The following is an 18,163-nucleotide window of genomic DNA, read 5'->3' as shown; positions in this document are numbered from 1 at the left end:
CAGAATTCATTTTCTTACCCCCTACTCTTTATCTTTGGAACACTTCTTAGCCCCATCTCAAGTATGGCTAGTTCTGACCTTAGGTTTTTTTTTTTTTTTTTTTTGGAGACAGAGTTTTGCTCTTCTTGCCCAGGATGGTGTGCAATGGTGCGTTCTTCGCTCACCGTAACCTCCACCTCCCGGGTTCAAACGATTCTCCTGCCTCAGCCTCCCGAGTGGCTGGGATTACAGGCATGCACCACCACGCCTGGCTAATTTTGTATTTTTAGTAGAGACGGGTTTCTCCATGTTGGTCAGGCTGACCTCGAACTCCTGACCTCAGGTGATCCATCTGCCTCAGTTTTTTGATCTAAGCATATATATCACCTTGTTCAGGACATTTTCTCTGGTTTTACTTCATCTGACCTATTTGCACCAATACATATTCCTGTCAGTCATAATATTTATATTTTGAAATTGGTTAATTGTTATCTTGCTTGCTGGATACATAAACTCTGTGAGAGAAGGAAATGTGTCTTTGATTTTTCCATCCTCAGAATGCCAGGCTCTTAGTGGGTATTCAGTACACGTAAAAAAAGTGAATGAGTGATTTTGCTTCTTGCTTTAATACCTTTTGAGTTGCCATATGAGTTGCCTCATAAAGCAAAATAATGGTATTCAAAGATATAACAATTATTATTTAAATTATTCACAAGAAACACTGAAAGCCTGTAACATATACTAATTTGTTTTTTTGCTGAGGTTGACTTTGTGGAAGCAAGTCAAGTAGCTAGTGAATGACTGGCTGACTTTCCAACATCCACATCTTAAGGACAACATTGTTCTCTACTCCTACTTTTGTAGGAGTATGATTTTACTGTAATTTGTGCATAGTAGACTACTTCAAGTGTTTTTCAGTGAGTGCTTTTGAGTTTAACTACTTTTTTTCTTTTTTTGCAGTAAGGAAGACTTTATAGCTTTTAATATTGGCTATTTTCTAATTTTAACAATCAGAATATTTTTTTTCTTTTTAAAGCTACCTCCTACAGGAAGGAAATTAGAATAATTTTTTGAAATTTATAATACAGTAAATTCTGTAGTAGCGTGGTCATTTATAATGCAAAATGGATATGATGTATTTTGTGAGGTCATAGATTTTAAACCCTGCTTAATAGGCTTGGTTTTACTGTACTTTCAGTTGTAAGAATGTGGCAGATTATGAAATGCATGACTGTTGATCTGTAGCTGAGTTACATCTTGCAAAAATAACTTTGTTACTCTATGAAATTGTAAATACAATCATAGCATTTGAAGTTCTCTGTGAAATATCAATGGAAAATGATACGACTCTTTTAGACCCTTAGTAAAAGACTCAAAATACAAATGTAGGAGTAGAGAACAATGTTGTCCTTAAGATGCAGATGCTGGAAAGTCAGCTAGTCATTCACAAGCTACTTGACTTGTTTCCACAAAGTCAACCTCAGCAAAAAACAAATTAGCATATATTACAGGCTTTCAGTGTTTCTTGTGAATAATTTAAATAATAAGTGTTGGATCTTCGAATGCCATCATTTTGCTTTATGAGGCTTTTTCTCATTATCATCTGTTACTTAGTTGGGATTTTGCCACCAACAGTAAAAGCTACCTTTGCGATCGCACCACTGCACTCCAGCCTGGGCGACAGAGCAAGAATCCGTCCCCCGCCGCCCCCCCCCAAAAAAGCAACCTTAGATGGATTTCTTAGGCATTTTGTTGTTTGTTGTTTGTTTTTGGAGGCAGGGTCTCACTCTGGCCTCCAGACTAGAAAGCTGGAGGGCAGTGGCACAATTACAGGCCCAAGTGACCCTCCCATCTCAGCCTCCCAAGTTGCTGGGACCACAGATGCACACCACCATGCCTGGCTAATTTTTTTGTATATCTTGTAGAAGTGGGATTTCATCATGTTGCCTAGGCTGGTTGCAAACTCCTGGGCTCCAGTGATCCGTGCGGCTTTGCCCCTAAAGTGCTGGGATTACAGGCATGAGCGACCCTGCCTGGTTTAGGTTTATGGAATCTATAGCTGTGTTGGGAACCATGACTTAATACAATTTTTAAAACAGCTTATTTTTGCTACCTTTGCCTGTTTATGCCACAATTAATGGAACTGGTTATTGTACATTGGCTAGTTAATAGGAACATAGTTTTTCCTTAATCAGCTAGAGAAAGTTTCAAAAATATATAGTTTTCCCTCAGCGATCTGTGCTGTAAAGGTCATGTCTACAATGTCTAGACAGTACTTACGATATGACTGTTTTAAAAGCCATACCTTAGATTTCTCACATATCTTTGCATTTGAAAATATTACAGTGTTCAGAAAGGGTTCAGAAAAAACAAAAACACATCCTCTTACGGAAGAAACAAATTGCTACATATGAGCAGATCTTCGCTCAATTTGTTAATTTTCTGTTTGCACTGTTGATACTTCAGAGCAACATTGTTTCAATAGGCCTATTCTGTCAAATAAAAGGAAGTTTCTTGATGTAGGGGATGTTCAGTAGATCCTGGACAGGAAAATGTTAATGTAGAAAAAACTACCAATAAAGGACAACACAGGTTTTCTAGGCCTATTCCTCCATTACTGTTAATTTATTTTTAATAATTTTTAAAAAATAGAGATGGAGTCTCTCTATGTTGACCAGCGTGGTCTTAAACTCCTGCCTCAAGCATTCCTCCCACGTTGGCCTCCCAAATGCTGGGATTACAGGCGTGAGCCACCTCACCTGGCCGTTATTGTTAATTTCAATCCATTATAAGATGACAGACGGGACTATTGTAAATTATAATTTATCAAATATCTCATATTTTAAAAAATTTAGAGATAAACCAGAAAAAGTAGAAGAGGCATTATCAAAGCTTTTCCATTTCAATCCCAATGGTAAATTCCTCCTTATTTCTTTGGTTTGTTTCTCAAGGTACTTGTTTGAAGTATTATTTTTAATTTTTTTTCAATTGTGACACACACATTAAAAATAGACTGTTTTAACTGTTTAATAATACACTTTAAAATGTATTATGAAGTTTACATGTTAATACATAATATATATTAATATGAAGTTTTAAAACCACCCATACTTCTGCTAAAGAACCTAGATTAGTATGTACTATGTTTTGTCATTAAGATAAAGTCATACAAGAGGGTATAGGTTGTTCGATCAGGGATGGAGGGTAGAAAAAAATGTCTTGAAGAAAATAGCATAGCTTGGTTGTACATTTTCACCATTCTTCATTCATTTAACCAATACTAACTGAGTGCTTTCTATGTTATAGGTGCTAGAGGTATAGCAGAGAAAAACAGTGTACTCTCCATTCTCACGGACTTTGTGGTCTGGGGTAGAATGGGATAACTTATCTAGCATACACCTGCCCTTACACCTGGCTTTGGTATGGTTTCACACCTTCATATTGATTCTTAGTGTTCTATATGATATCTTTTATGTTTAAAACAACATAACATTAACATAGTTTCAAATACCCACAACATGACCTAGAAAGTATATGTTTAAAAACACTAGAGAATTTGTTGGAAGTTGTTTCTTTTGAAACATATTAATGATAATATGTACACTGTGCTAAGTTCCACATATTAAGTACACACTGTGCACTGTACTAAGTGATGGTCATGATCTGTCCTTATTTCCTAAGTAACACAGAAAAGTAAACATTCAAATCGTCTATACTTAAAATTTTACTGTACTTTTGCTGCATATAAAATATGTGTAACTAAATGGATACTCTTGACTGATCATACTTTTTTAGTTAAGGCCACAAAGCTGTCTTTGTGAGGTATTCTGTCAGTTGACCTTCCCTAATTTATCGGAGAGTTTAAATTTATTTCGAAAATATCAGTGAGGCTTTTTGCCCCCCCACTACCCCCGGGATGTTTTAGAGCGGAAATACAGCATGTGTTTGTTTATTAACTATGAAGTAGTAATCTAGGACACGTTTTATTGTTTAAAATGCGTGACATTTCTTTCTGTTTATTTTTATGGCTTTACTGTTATGAATTAACATAATGCAAACATCTGGAGAGGAGAGAGGTTGGATTGCAACTGCTAGCATAACCTCTACAAAATTCTATGTACTCTTTCCTTTTTCTAGGCAGTCTTTATAACATTTGCCTGAAATTACAGGTGACATGAATCATGTCTTGTTTAATTATTTCTTGGAGTTGACATCCAGATTGAAAATGGGCCAGATTTCTTATTCTCAATAAATGTATAACCAATGGATATTATAAAATATAATTTTCTTATGTTTTACTTATCCTTCTATAGTCTTTGGTACCTTCCATGCAGCTTGACATCTGTTACCTGTGTCTCCTCTGTCTGTCTGTCTATCCTTCAGAGAATGAAGAATGTTACTTTTTCCTGCTAGCTGTTCTGCAACAGAAGTTTTAGCCAAAAGTAGTATGGGAGTAAGTACAGTGTTCCCTCAATCAGCCCTCCTTTTAACTTTCCCTTCTCTTCTGACCTTCTAGCTTCCTTCAGACCTCTCCCTCACCAAGGGCCCTATCTACCCTCCAACATGATACTGACTCTGTCGCACGTTCTTTTCCTTTCCCCACCAGTTCATTGTACCAGCCTTTTCCATTGTGGCCTGGCCCTGATGCTTACCCTGCTTGCCTCATAGCTGGCTACCCTGAGATAACAGGTTAGACTGCCCTCTTGTCAGATCTTTGTCTGCTCATCTCTTTGTTCTTGCTTTTGTGTGGTGTCCAATCTACTGTCCTGGAGAGAGGAATGGAGAACTATGAAAGGGGCTTTAAGTCAAGAGAATCAAAGAAGCATTCTTGTGTCCCCATTCCTCTATTCAGGGAGGCAATTTTGGTTACCATCCAAAGTGGAAGAAGTAAGGATAAACAGGCATGGAATGAATGAGAGAATGAGCTGATCTGCTACCTTAGGGCATTTGGCTGGTGGGAGAGCAGAGGTGACACGACATGGCATTGGGATAAAAGGCTCTGCAAAAAGGAGAGGCAAGAGGAACTGTGTGGCTGTGGGACAGGATCAGCATTAGGTTAGAGAGGAGTCTAAGGTCTTTGAGCAGGAGTTCTAAGTGAAGCTGGGTAGCAGGGGACCAAAGGAAAGTTTAGGAGGGATGGAAATTATTGAAGGAATACAGTGCCTATTGCATGGCATTTTTCAGCTTGCTATTTGGGACAGGCATAACTGCCTTATTCAGAATGCTGAAGTACTGCTGTGCTGATCTTTTAATTTACTGAAACATTACCTTACCAACCCGTTTTTTGTGTAATACTACTATCACAGATTAAGGATGTTTCTCAAAGGAAGCAGGACAAAAAAAATACAAAATACTTTTTCTTTCCTTAAAGTTGGTTCTTAAACTTGTCCCCAAGAAACTTGAACTTTTCCTTAAGTATAGTTTTAGTTACAGTAAATATCAACTACATAACAAATATTTGAATACTGTGCAAAGTGTTGTGCGAGACAAAAAGAGTGATTGAAGGAGATGAAGCCTAATGAGGAAAATTAGACATCATGTGACTAATGTGAGAAAATTAGATAGCATGTGACTAATGTGAGAGATGCCACCAAATAGTGTGATAAATACTTAAGTAGCTGTTCAAGTTGAGAATTCATGTGGGTTTCAGAAAAGGAAGTAATCTCTGTTGCATAGTAGTTTGAAATGGTTTCAAGAAGGTGAGGGACTTCAGCTGAATCTTGATGGATGGGAGCTAGCTGAAAAGTTGAACAAAGAGAAAATATTTTGTTTGTTTGCTGTAGCACATTTTATTCTCTTGTTAGAGAAGCAAGCTCAGGCACACCTGAAGATTACCTCTAATCGTGTATCTGGTTAAATTCCAGGTGATATACCCATATTCTCAGCTGTGCCTCCCACCAGCAGTTCCCATCTCATACCTGGGGCCGTTATATCTGCACAGTTGGCTGCTGTTGCAGTGAGGCAGAGTACCTACCCACTGCAACCACAACCAGTGATCATTCTGGGCATCTGGCAGAAACTAGCCAGGAAACTATCCCTCAAGGAGGGGTGAGCCACTGTAACCCTAGCTTGGAGGAGTGTGAGAGACATTCTAAGTGGAGGAAACAGTATAGGCAAAATTGTGGAAATCAAAAATACCCATATTTGGGAGATACTTTTTGTTTTGGATTACTGTCTGGTAGGTAAGTGTGAGCCACTGAAAGTTTTAGAGTAAGGTAGTGGTTTATTCAAAGGGTGCTTTAGGAACTTAATCTGGCAGCAGGATGACAAGGCAGTTGGGAGTGTGAAACTGGCACTCTCAGAGGGCCTGGACTTGGGGAATATTTGTTCTGGATATAATTTAAACAAATAACAGTATACAGTTTCCTCAGGGAGAAACTGATGAGAGTTGAGCAGCCAAGGATTGAACATGAATATTCTCCCAATATTCATATTAAGAGTATTAAGAATAGGAGAACTAAGGAAAGAAGAGTTTGGAGAACAGGGTAATATAATGTGCAACCTAGGAAGGAAAGTAGTATAAGAATGGGGTGCTTGCTGGTCACAGCTGTCAAAGAAGAGTCAAGAAAAATTGGCCTTTTAAAAAACTATTGGATTTGGAGCCTAAGAGTTCATTGGTGACCTTCAGGTGTGATATTTCAGTATAGAAAGATGGAACCTTGATTTATATGGATTAAATTGTGTGTGATGAGGAAATGTTATTTTAAACACTTGTTCAAAATGCTTGGCAGTAAAAAGAAAGTGTTCTAGAGAGTGGAGATCAAGCAGTTTATTTTCTCAGTAGGGAGAGAGCTCTGCATATTGAAAGAAGGGAATGGATTAGTAACACTGATTTGAGATATTGGAGAAAGGATAATTGAATGAGGGTAGAAGGGGGATGGTATCAAGACAAAAGTAGGTCAAGAAACCATGTTTTCCCTTTTTTTGGTCCTACTAACTATCTGATTGTTCACCAATCCCATAGCCAAAGCCAGTGAATGAATGGGTAAAGGCAAGTGTTTAGACACAGTCTCACTTTGTCACCCAGGCTGGAGTGCAGTGGCGTGATCTTAGCTCACTACAACCTCTGCCTCCCGGTTTCAGAAGCAGTTCTTCTGCCTCAGCCTCCCTAGTAGCTGGGACTGCAGGTGGATGCCACTATACCTGGCTGATTTTTGTATTTTTAGTAGAGATGGGGTTTAACCATGATGGCCAGGCTGGTCTCGAACTCCTGACCTCAAGGGATCCTCCCACCTTGACCTCCCAAAGTGCTGAGATTACAGACATGACCATGCCCAGCTGAGTTTCCTTCCATTTTACTTCATGTATCACACTGCTGCCAGATTAATCTTCCTAAAGCATAGTTTCAGTTCCATTACTTTCTTGACCCAAGACCTTCATGGTTGCGAGTTCATTAAAAGGTCTCCACAGTAGGATTCCAGCTACTTCTGTAGCTGTATCTCCCACTGTTCCCTTAAGTATACCCTGAATTACAACCAAACTGTGTTATTCATTTCCCTAAATATACTCTCCCTTCTCTTATTGTTGTGTTCTTGTTTTCCATCTTCCAGGTATTTCTTCCCCTTTCCCTTTCACCACCTAATCTCCACCAGTGTTAAAATTCCTTTCTACCAGTAAGATCCATCTCATACACCATTAATTTATGAAGCCTTTTCAGTATTACATAGTTCAGGATATAGTATTTGCTCCTTTCACAATCCTCAAAGCACTTTGTACTTCTTTTTCTGCCATGTATCGTATTGTACTTGCCTTACCTGCTCCCCTCAACCCCAATAGCAAGCTCCGTAAGAGATTAAGCATCTCTTGTAATCCTAGCATAAGTCACTTTTATTTTTATTTTTGCAATTTTAGAAAAAGTATTATTTTAATTGACACATAATTGTACATTATGGGGGTACAGTGTGATATTTTCATACACATATACAATGTAATGATCATATTAGCATATTATTCACCTTAAACATTTATCATTTGTGTTGGGAACATTCAAAGTGCCTCTCTTCTAGCTATTTGAAAATATACAGTAAATTGTTGTTTAGTAACTCTACAGTGCCACAGAACACTAGAACTTGTTCTTTCTATTTAGCTGTAAATAGGTTAACCAGCCTCTTCCATCCCCCTTGCCTCTCCTACCCTTCCCAGCCACTAGTAACCACTATTCTACTCTTAACTTCTATGAGATCAACTTTTTAGCTCACATTTATGAGTGAGGATATGCAGCATTTATCTTTCTGTGTCTGACTTATTTCATCATAATGTCCTTCCGGGGCTTATCTATGTTAGTGTAGGTCTTCCTTCGTAGCATCTGCTCAGTACTTTTGTTGACTCAAACTTGTACATATGAGGAAAAACATTTCAGAATAACCATTGTATTTTTGTTATTTCAGGCTCGATCGCCTTTTTATTTTACTGGATACTGGCACTACTCCTGTAACAAGAAAAGCTGCTGCACAGCAACTTGGAGAAGTGGTGAAACTTCATCCCCATGAACTCAATAATCTCCTGTCTAAAGTAAGAACTTTTTTTTCTTTTAGTGTAATACAATTGTAGAGACTTATTCATGGATAAGAACACAAAAATAAAGGTAAACATCATCTTAATTTTTAAACATTTTTGCTATTTCTTTTTTTTCCCCGCTGGTCACAAGACTTAAACTTTTTTTTTTTTTTTTTTTACATCAAGTTTAGTAGTTTAAGGGATTTAAATATAGATCCTTTTGCCTGTGGCACAAATTTGAATCTGTCCCAGTTTGGTAATGAACTAAGTTGTTTATCTGGTTTGTTAGTGGTCTAACTTGTTCTTAATGACTAATAATTATATCATAGTTGGTAGTCTTTGAATGGATGAGTACTCATGGGCAATGATTGAAATACGTGAGAAGCTGGAGTCTTATTATATTCTTAGTTATCAGCTGTTTGAAAATGGAGGCTTTCTGCTTTGGTGGATCAGTGTTTTCATAATCCTAGTCCATTTTCTTCCCTTAAGCAACTGCTGTATTTTTACTGAACTCTGTATGCTTATTGAAGTGTACCTGTATCGTAATAAGTGGCAAATTCTATACATTTAATTTCCTGACATGGAAAGTAAAGCAGGAGTGCTTTGTGTAGGAGTAGGGGAGTTGGGGAGGTAGATACAGGATAGTGTAGGGGAGCAATATGATTGCCCAGATATTGGGAGCCCCAGGATCTCTCTCTCCTTTCAGTTTGACCCCCTTTTTTCGTTCTCATCTGTCCATTTCTGTTGTGTATGAGTGGGAGTTCTAAGCCCTTTTCAACATACACACATCTGCACTGTGTGGTTGCTACCACAAGGACTAACAGTGACTTTCTTTCCAACATAATTCCCACTTACATATTATCCGATCTTTCTAACTAGAATGTAGATGGAGAGACAGTGATTTGATACCTACAGGCTCCATGTTCTTAGAATGAAGAAGGATGCATATTAGGCAGTATTCGTGTGTAAGGTGGAGACAGAGAGAGGCAACATATTTCTTCTCCTCAGCCTAAGGGAAGAAATGGAGGACTGAATGACCTGAAACTGTGAAACAATGAACAGGCCCCATCTGTGCTGAACTGAGAAAAGTTTTCCAGCCTTCCAAGTGAGTTCTGGTCTTCTTCACTCAGACCTCAGCATATTGGCTACCATCAAATCATTCCCAAAGAGGCAGAGTTTACCTTTAGCACTGTCTCACCATCTTTCCTCTTTTCTCGGCCGTCAATATTTTCCTGTTGCCCATTGGTTTTGTTTCTTTCTCTTTTCTTTTTTTTTTTGAGACGGAGTCTCACTCTGTTGCCTGGCTGGAGTGCAGTGGCGCCATCTCGGCTCACTGCAACCTCTACCTCCCAGGTTCAAGCGATTCTCCTGCCTTAGCCTCCCGAGTAGCTGGGACTACAGGTGCGCACCACCATGCCCAGCTAATTTTTCTATTTTCAGTAGAGACGGGGTTTCACCATGTTGGCCAGGATGGTCTTGATCTCTTGACCTCGTGATCCTCCCGCCTTGGCTTCCCAAAGTGCTGGGATTACAGGCGTGAGCCACCGCACCCGGCCGGTTTTGTTTCTTAAACAGCTTTATTGAAATATAATTTACATCTGTAAGTTTCAGTTTAGTGGTATTTAGTATATTAACATTGTGTACAGCAGCCATCACCATACTGTAATTTTAAAACATTTTATCACCACAAAAAGAAACCTCATACCTACTAGCAGTCACTCTTCAATACTCCTGCACTCGTGCCTGACAACCACTAAACTAATTTTGTAGGAATATTTGCCTATCCTGAACATTTCATATAAAATGAATTGTAATCTATTGTGATTGATTTCTTTTGCTCAAAGTAATGTTTTTATATTGTAGCATGTATATTCATTTTCATTGCCAAATAATATTCCATTGTGTAAACATACATGTGTACATCTTACTGATTTTTCGGTTGATGAATATTTGGGTTGTTTTCACTTTTTGGCTGCTGTATTATGAAAAATGCTGCTATGAAAATTTGTGTATAAAATTTTGGAGGTTTTTCCCCATTCTCCAGAGTATATATATACCTGGGAGTAGAATTATTGTACTGTATGGTAACTTTATGTGGAACTGCTAAACTATTTTCCAAAATGGTCCCATCATTTACATTTTCAACAGTAGTGTATGAGAACTTAGATTTCTCCACATCCTTGTCAATACTTCTTAACTGACTTTTTGATTATAGCCATCCTACCGAATATGAAATGGTTTGAATTTGCATTTCCCTGATGACTAATGATATCAGGCATATGTATTTATTATTCATTTGTATGTCTTCACTTGATCTTAGCCAAAAAGCAGAGAAGCAATACATTTGTTTATCTTCTTTGGAGAAATGTTTACCTAGATCCCTTGCCCTTTTAAAAATTGGGTTATTTGTCATTTTATGATGAGTTGTGAAAGTTCTTCGTATAGTTCTTCATATACAAGGTATCCAAACTATACAAAGGTATATGATTAGGAAATAGGTATTTATTTGGAAATATACTCTTCTGTGAGCTGTCTTTCTACTTTCTTGAACATCACTTCTGCTTTTGGTGTCGTATCTAAGAAACCTTTGCCTAATCCAAAGTGACAAAGATTTACCCCTAAGTACACCTCTAAGAGTTTTATAGTTTTGGCTCGCTCTTTTGGGTTCTGTGGTCAGTTTTTTAGTTAATTTTTGTATTTGTTATGAGCTAGGTATTCAACATCATTCTTTTTTTTTTTTTTTGAGATGGTGTCTCACTCTGTCCCCAGGCTGGAGTGCAGTGGTGCAATCTCGGCTCACTGCAAGCTCCGCCTCCCGAGTTCATGCCATTCTCTTGCCTCAGCCTCCCGAGTAGCTGCGACTATAGGCGCCCACCACCACGCCCAGCTAAGTTTTTGTATTTTTATAGAGACGGGGTTTCACCATGTTAGCCAGGATGGTCTCGATCTCCTGACCTCATGACCCGCCCACCTCAGCCTCCCAAAGTGCTGGGATTACAGGTGTGAGCCACCGCGGCCGGCCAACATCATTCTTTTACATGTGGCTTTCCAGTTATCCCACCACCATTTGTTGAAAAGACTGTTATTTCTCCATTGAATTGTCTCAATGTCTTTGTTGAAAATCAGTTGACCATAGACACAGGTTATTTATTAACTCTTAATTCTTTTCCACTGATTTGTATGTCTGTCATTTTGCCAGTACCACACTGTCTTGATTACTGTTGCTTTGTAGAAAGTTTTGAAGTCAAGAAGTGTATGTTGCCAAGTGTGGTGGTACATGTCCATAGGCACAGCTACTCAAGAGACTGAGACAGGAGAATTGCTTGAGGCCAGGAATTTGAGGCTCCAGTGTGCTACGATTGCACCTGTGACTGAGACACTGCATTTCAGTCTGGGTACCATAGAGACTCTGTCTCTAAAAAATAAAAATAAAAGAAGTGTGAGTCTACTTTTTTTTTTTTCAAGATCGTTTTGGTAATTCTGAGTCCCTTGCATTTGCATATACATTTTAGGATCAGCTTGTCCATTTCTGCAAAAAAACAAAACAAAACAAACAGACAGCTGGGATTTTGATAGGAATTGTGTTGAATCTCTTCATTAGTTTATAGTATATTACTGTTGTAACAATCTTAAGTCTTTGAATCCATGAACACAAGGTGTCTTTATATCTTTAATTTCTTCAACAATATTTTTAGTGTTTTGTAGCTTTCATTGTACAAGTCATACACTGCTTCTGTTAAATTGATTCTTATTTTCTACATTCTGATGCTACCATAAATGGGATGATTTCTTAATTTCATTTTCAGATTGTTTAATGTGTAGAAATACAATTGATTTTGTGTATCGATCTTATATCTTACAACTATACTGAACTTGAGTGTTTGTAACTTTCAATTCTTTGTATTAAGTAATGGGACTTAATGAATAATACGTACTTCGCTTTTTAGTATGTTAAATGGCTATCATTTTTAAAATGCACTTAAACATTCTTTACAAGTTTCTTTTTTTTTTTTTTGAGACAGAGATTTGCTCTTGTTGTCCAGGTTGGAGTGCAGTGGCACCATCTTGGCTCACTGCAACCTCTGCCTCCCAGGTTCAAGTGAGTCTCCTGCCTCAGCCTCCCAAGTAGCTGGGATGACAGGCGTGTACCACCATGCCTGGCTAATTTTGTATTTTTTGTAGAGATGGAGTTTCACCATGTTGGCCAAGCTGGTCTTGAACTCCTGACCTCAGGTGATCTGCCCACCTCGGTCTCCCAAAGTGCTTGGATTATAGGCATGAGCCACTGTGCCTGGCCACAGGTTTCTTAAATCCCCTATTTAAGGTGATAGTGATTTTTATGTGAATGATAGAATCTTGTAAATTAATTTAATAATTTCTAAGGTGTTTTATATGTATTTGGATGGCTGCCAAATTATACATTAATAACAAGTAAATTTGTATTTCTCTGTTCTGGCTACCTTGCACAAACAATATTTTTGTATACATAACTTGTATTTTATAATTTTTAAGGTGTTGATATATTTAAGGAGTGCAAATTGGGATACCCGGATCGCAGCAGGACAAGCTGTTGAAGCTATAGTGAAAAATGTACCTGAGTGGAATCCAGTGCCAAGAACCAGACAAGGTGCTTTTAAGTGGAGAAAGTAGTTTTAAGTAAAAACCTAACTGTAGAATTAATTATAATATGCATTTTATATTTTAATAATTTCAATTTTAAAGTCTTAATTTCCATGCTTTTAGGTACAGCTTTGTCAGGAAATGATACTGAATAAGGTGATTTTTCACCACATTAAAAAAAAAAATACTGGATATAGAAAATGTTTTTGTATGCATTTTAAATTACAAATTCTACAATATGTTTGATTTACAAAGGTTATTACTTCCCTTCAAGTAATTGACATTCTAAAAAAAGAAGTTAAATCAGTACAATGTAAATATTTGAAAGTCTTTTTTTTTTTTTCTTGTTGCTGGGGGAATAGTATAGGGTAGTTATTTTCTACATTTAAGCACAATTTTATATATGGATATTTGGAATGTTAAGTCTTGTTTTTTATGTGCCCTTTTTTGGATTTCTTGTAGTGGGAAAAAATGTGTTCTGATTGCCTGTAGTGACATTTAAAAACAAATTACGTGCTTCTGAAAAGCTGGAAAGTTGCACATTTTAATTAAATCAAAATTTAATGGTACAACTAGATTCATTTTCAACTATTTTATTTTATTTTATTTTTTTGAGACGGAGTCTCACTGTGGCACCCAGGCTGGAGTGCAGTGATGCAGTCTTGGCTCACTGCAGCCTCCGCCTCCTGGGTTCAAGCGATTCTCGTGCCTTAGCCTCGCAAGTAACTGGGATTACAGGTCCATGCCCAAGTAGAGATGGGTTTTGCTTTGTTGGCCAGCCTGGGGCGGGGGTTTGAATTCCTGGCCTCAAGTGATCTGCCCACCTCAGCCTCCCAAAGTGCTGGGATTACAGGCATGAGCCACTGTGCCCGGCCTCAACTCACTTTAATAACATCACTTTTATCATAAGTCTTAACTTGCCTAAAACTGTTGCTTTATACTTCCTGATACCTGTTATTTTGAGTTATTGTGTTAATTTGTCTTCTCTCATTAAATGAAATGTGTGACTAGAGAAGTTGTAACTTGTTTTAGAAAAGAGCCTTTTCCTTTTCAGCTTGTTATCCCCACTTAGTTTGGTACATAAAGGTGGTACAACTTAGTTCCATTTTTAAAAGACTTAATTTTTTTAAAAAACTAGCATTACACTAGCATTAAGTTTTTAACTAGCTTTAAAATTTTTAGTAAGTGAATTTGCTTATCACTAGAAAACTTAAAATACTAATAGAAATTCATTTTAAGTTAAGCAGTTATACTTTAGTGAACAGATGAGTTTCATGCAGATGCCAGCTAAACAATTAAGTCAATGAGTAATTATATTTTAACATTTATAACATATAGCTTTTTGAGGAAGGAATACAGAACATTTTATAGATGTTTTTAGACCTCACATGTATATATGGTTTTGGCAACTTACCAGGAGATTCTTATTTGCCCAGAGTATGGGAACTGAGTCCTGTTGAGTGCATAGTTGCTTCGTGGCTCAGCCTGTTCCTCAGGTATGGGGAGGGATGATTCTTATTAGCCTTGTTCAGGAATACATTCTGTGAATATTTTTATCTTCTAACTGAGCACTATAATAAACTCATTCTGTTACCTTGGTATTTTTAAATTCTTACAGTAAGTGGAGACAGCATGATATTTAACATATACATTTTAACATGGGAATGCATTTCTTTATATACATAACATTTTGCTTTTGTGGTTGGACACAGTTACACATATACTCACTAAAATCTGATGGTTGGTGAAAGAAGAACCACCAGTTTATTCACAGATAACTAAGAACTAATCATAAACCCACAGTAGCTTTTCTACTTCCTCCACTTTTACTTTTCTCAAAATAATATTACTATCTGGGTACAGTGGCTCACGCCTGTAAATTCCAGCACTTTGGGAAGTTGAGGCAGGAGGATTGCTTGAGCCCCAGAGTTTGAGACCAGCCTGGGGCAAGATGGTGAGACCCTTGTCTCTACAAAAATAAAAATCACTTAGCTCGGCATGGTTGTGTGCACCTGGAGTCCTAGCTGCTCTGGAGGCTGAGGCAGAAGGATTCCTTGATCCCAGGAGTTTGAGGATACAGTGAACTGTGATTATGCCACTACATTCTGGCCTGGGCAACAGAGCAAGACCTTGCTTCATAAAAAAAAAAAAAAAAAAAGGGCGTGTGTGTGTGTGTGTGTGTGTGTGTGTGTGTAACCGATGCAACCCAAGTAATGATATGCTGTTTTCTTTCATTCCACACTTTGTCTATATGGTCAAATTAATATTTTTAAACCTCATGTAGAACCTACTTCCGAAAGTTCTATGGAAGATTCACCTACTACAGAGCGATTGAATTTTGACAGATTTGATATATGTAGATTGTTACAACATGGTGCATCACTCCTGGGATCTGCTGGTGCCGAATTTGAAGTCCAAGATGAAAAATCAGGTCTGTAGTGGTTCTGTAGAAGAAAGTCTAAAATTTGTTTTTTCAAATGAATTTGTCACTTCATATGCTGTTCATTAGTCACACATAAACTAACATGTCATGAAATGTAAATTAACTGAAGTTTGCAGGTGGCAGGGGATGCTATGAATGGGAAGGTAACCCAGCAGTATTTGGTTTAAAGCTACAGTATGAGTATTTTTCCTCCTTTAAGTGAATATGTGCATCATTAGTTGATACATATTAATATTTCAGCAACAATTGTATTATGTAATATAGAAATTATAAAGTGTTACCCAAGAGCCCCAGTTTAATATATTATAAAATCAGGATTAGTACAGATTGTGGTAATGCTTTCCCAAATCTGGAAATTTGAGAGATTGATTGTTTTGTTTTTATCACATATTTCTGGTATTATTGGGTGTACTCATGCTGGTGTCCAAAGCAAAAACTAAGAGTGAAAAATAAGACTTGGATAGATATTCAAGCCTGTAATCCCAGCACTTTGGGAGGTCGAGGTGGGCAGATCACCTGAGGTCAGGAGTTCGAGAGCAGCCTGGCCAACATGGCGGAACAGCAGCTCTACTAAAAATACAAAAATTAGCCAGGCGTGGTGGCGAGCGCCTGTAATCCCAGCTACCTGCGAGGCTGAGGCTGGAGAATTGCTTGAACTTAGGAGGCGGAGGTTGCAGTGAGCCGACATCATGCCACTGCACTCCAGCCTGGGTGACAGAGGTTGACTCTGTCTCAAAAAAAGAAGAAAAAAAGACTTGGACGGGTATTGTCCTAATACTTTTAAACTTACAGAATCTATCTGAATATAAAATAAATGTTTTAGCCATTCAAGATAATGGCCTGGAGTGGGGAAAAAACCCTGATGTTTTAAGTAGATTTTTGTAAGTAAATAAGTTGCCTTTTGGACTAAAAAACAAAACAGAATAAAACTCTGTTCTGTTGCTAATTAACCGTCATTTAGAACCTTACTAATATATTCACTTTTTTATCATAAAAAATTGTCAAATTCTCATTTTATCTTGTTTAGTATGGTTTCTATTAAAAGATCTAGTTATTTTTGCAGAGATTTAAGAGGATAATTTGCTTAAGTTTTGGAAAAGCAGTTTTTCTAATAGTGGAAGTAAAAGTCTTCAAAAACTTTTCATTTATATCACTAAACAGTAAGTTTACTGACTTTACTAGTGTACTCATGGACATTATCAGAGATCAAAATTATATATGTTTTGGTTTTGCTGTATTCTGATTTCATAGATCTATAAAGAAGTGTAGGTAATTGTATTTAAAAGAAAAGCCCGGCTCGGCATGGTGGCTCACACCTGTATTCCCAGCACTTTGGGAGGACGAGGCAGGTGGATCCCCTGAGATCAGGAGTTCGAGACCAGCCTGGCCAACATGGTGAAACCCTGTCTGTACTAAAAATATGAAAATTAGCTGGGTGTGGAGGCGGGTGCCTGTAATCCCAGCTACTCTGGAGGCTGAGACAGGAGAATGGCTTGAACCTGGGAGGCAGAGGTTGCAGTGAGCTGAGATCATGCCATTGCACTCCAGCCTGGGTGACGAGAGTGAAACTCCATCTCAAAAAAAGAGAAAAGTCCTATAGGTGATTCTGATATGTAACCAGGATTGGGAACTGCAGTTTCTTGGGAACTCAGTTTTTTAGTGCTAATAAGTCAGAGCTTGCTGAACAGTGCTTGTTTAAAACCCTGTAGTTAGGTTTTCTTTAGGTGTTGATCTGTGTTTGTCCCCTCATATGTATTAGTGACACCATATATGATTAGTATACAGACTGGTCTGGGTTTCCTTTGTAGCTTATTTCCCCCAATAGGACTTCTTCTGGAATGAGAGGACCAATTTTAGGCTCTGTGTAAGTGTATTGGGGTTGTGATCAAGCAGTCTTTTGGATGCCTAATGTTTTTCCCTACTTGGTAGAGCAGTCTTTAAAAAAATTTTCAAGCAACTTTATTGAGATATAATTTATACATTATATAATTCGTCATTTAAAGTGTACAATTCAGTGGTTTTTAGTATACTCACAGGTATGTGTGACCATCACCACAGTCAATTTTAGAACATTTTCGTCGCTTTAAGAAGAAACCCCATATCCTCAGCTATCACCCTTTTATCCTCCTACTTCCTTCCCTCCTCTTCTTAGCAACCCCAAGTCTACTTTTGGTCTCTTTAGATTTGCTTATTCTCAACATTTTATATTTGGTCACATACCACATAACAGCATTTAAGTCAGCAACAGACTAAGACTGCATATACAGCGGTGGTCCCATAAAAGTATATTACTGCATTTTTAATGTATGTTTCTATGTTTAGATATATGAATACTTACCATTGTGTTAGTTGCCTACAGTATTTAGTAACATGCTATACAGGTTTGTAGCGTAGCAGCAACAGGCTATACCATACAGCGTATCTGTGTAGTAGGCTCTACATTCTAGGTTTGTGTAAGTACACTGTGATGTTGACAACCACAAAATCACTGAATGATGCGTTTCTTGGAATGTACTCATCATTAAATGGCATGTGGCTGGTAAATGGAATCATACAATATGTGATCTTTTGTGAGTGGCTTTTTTTACCTAAGAGAATATTTTCAAGGTTCATCTATGTGATAGA

General features: G+C 37.7%; 1 protein-coding gene across 2 annotated transcripts in view; it reads left to right on the top strand.

Annotated features, from left to right (window-relative positions):
- The window catches only part of BTAF1 (B-TFIID TATA-box binding protein associated factor 1), a 106,512-nt gene that overhangs the window by 3,288 nt on the left and 85,061 nt on the right, over positions 1-18,163 (top strand). For both annotated transcript variants that reach the window (XM_023226271.2, XM_023226272.2), the window contains exons 2-4: positions 8,367-8,490; positions 12,988-13,102; positions 15,380-15,526. In XM_023226271.2, the coding sequence (XP_023082039.1) occupies positions 8,367-8,490; positions 12,988-13,102; positions 15,380-15,526 (386 nt within the window). The remainder of the gene's footprint in view (positions 1-8,366; positions 8,491-12,987; positions 13,103-15,379; positions 15,527-18,163) is intronic.

The sequence above is a fragment of the Piliocolobus tephrosceles genome, chromosome 9, assembly GCF_002776525.5.
Source record: "Piliocolobus tephrosceles isolate RC106 chromosome 9, ASM277652v3, whole genome shotgun sequence".
In the NCBI taxonomy this organism is placed as follows: Eukaryota; Metazoa; Chordata; class Mammalia; order Primates; family Cercopithecidae; genus Piliocolobus; species Piliocolobus tephrosceles.
The sequence above is the reverse complement of the archived record's forward strand: the minus strand, read 5'-3'. Positions and strand labels throughout refer to the sequence as shown.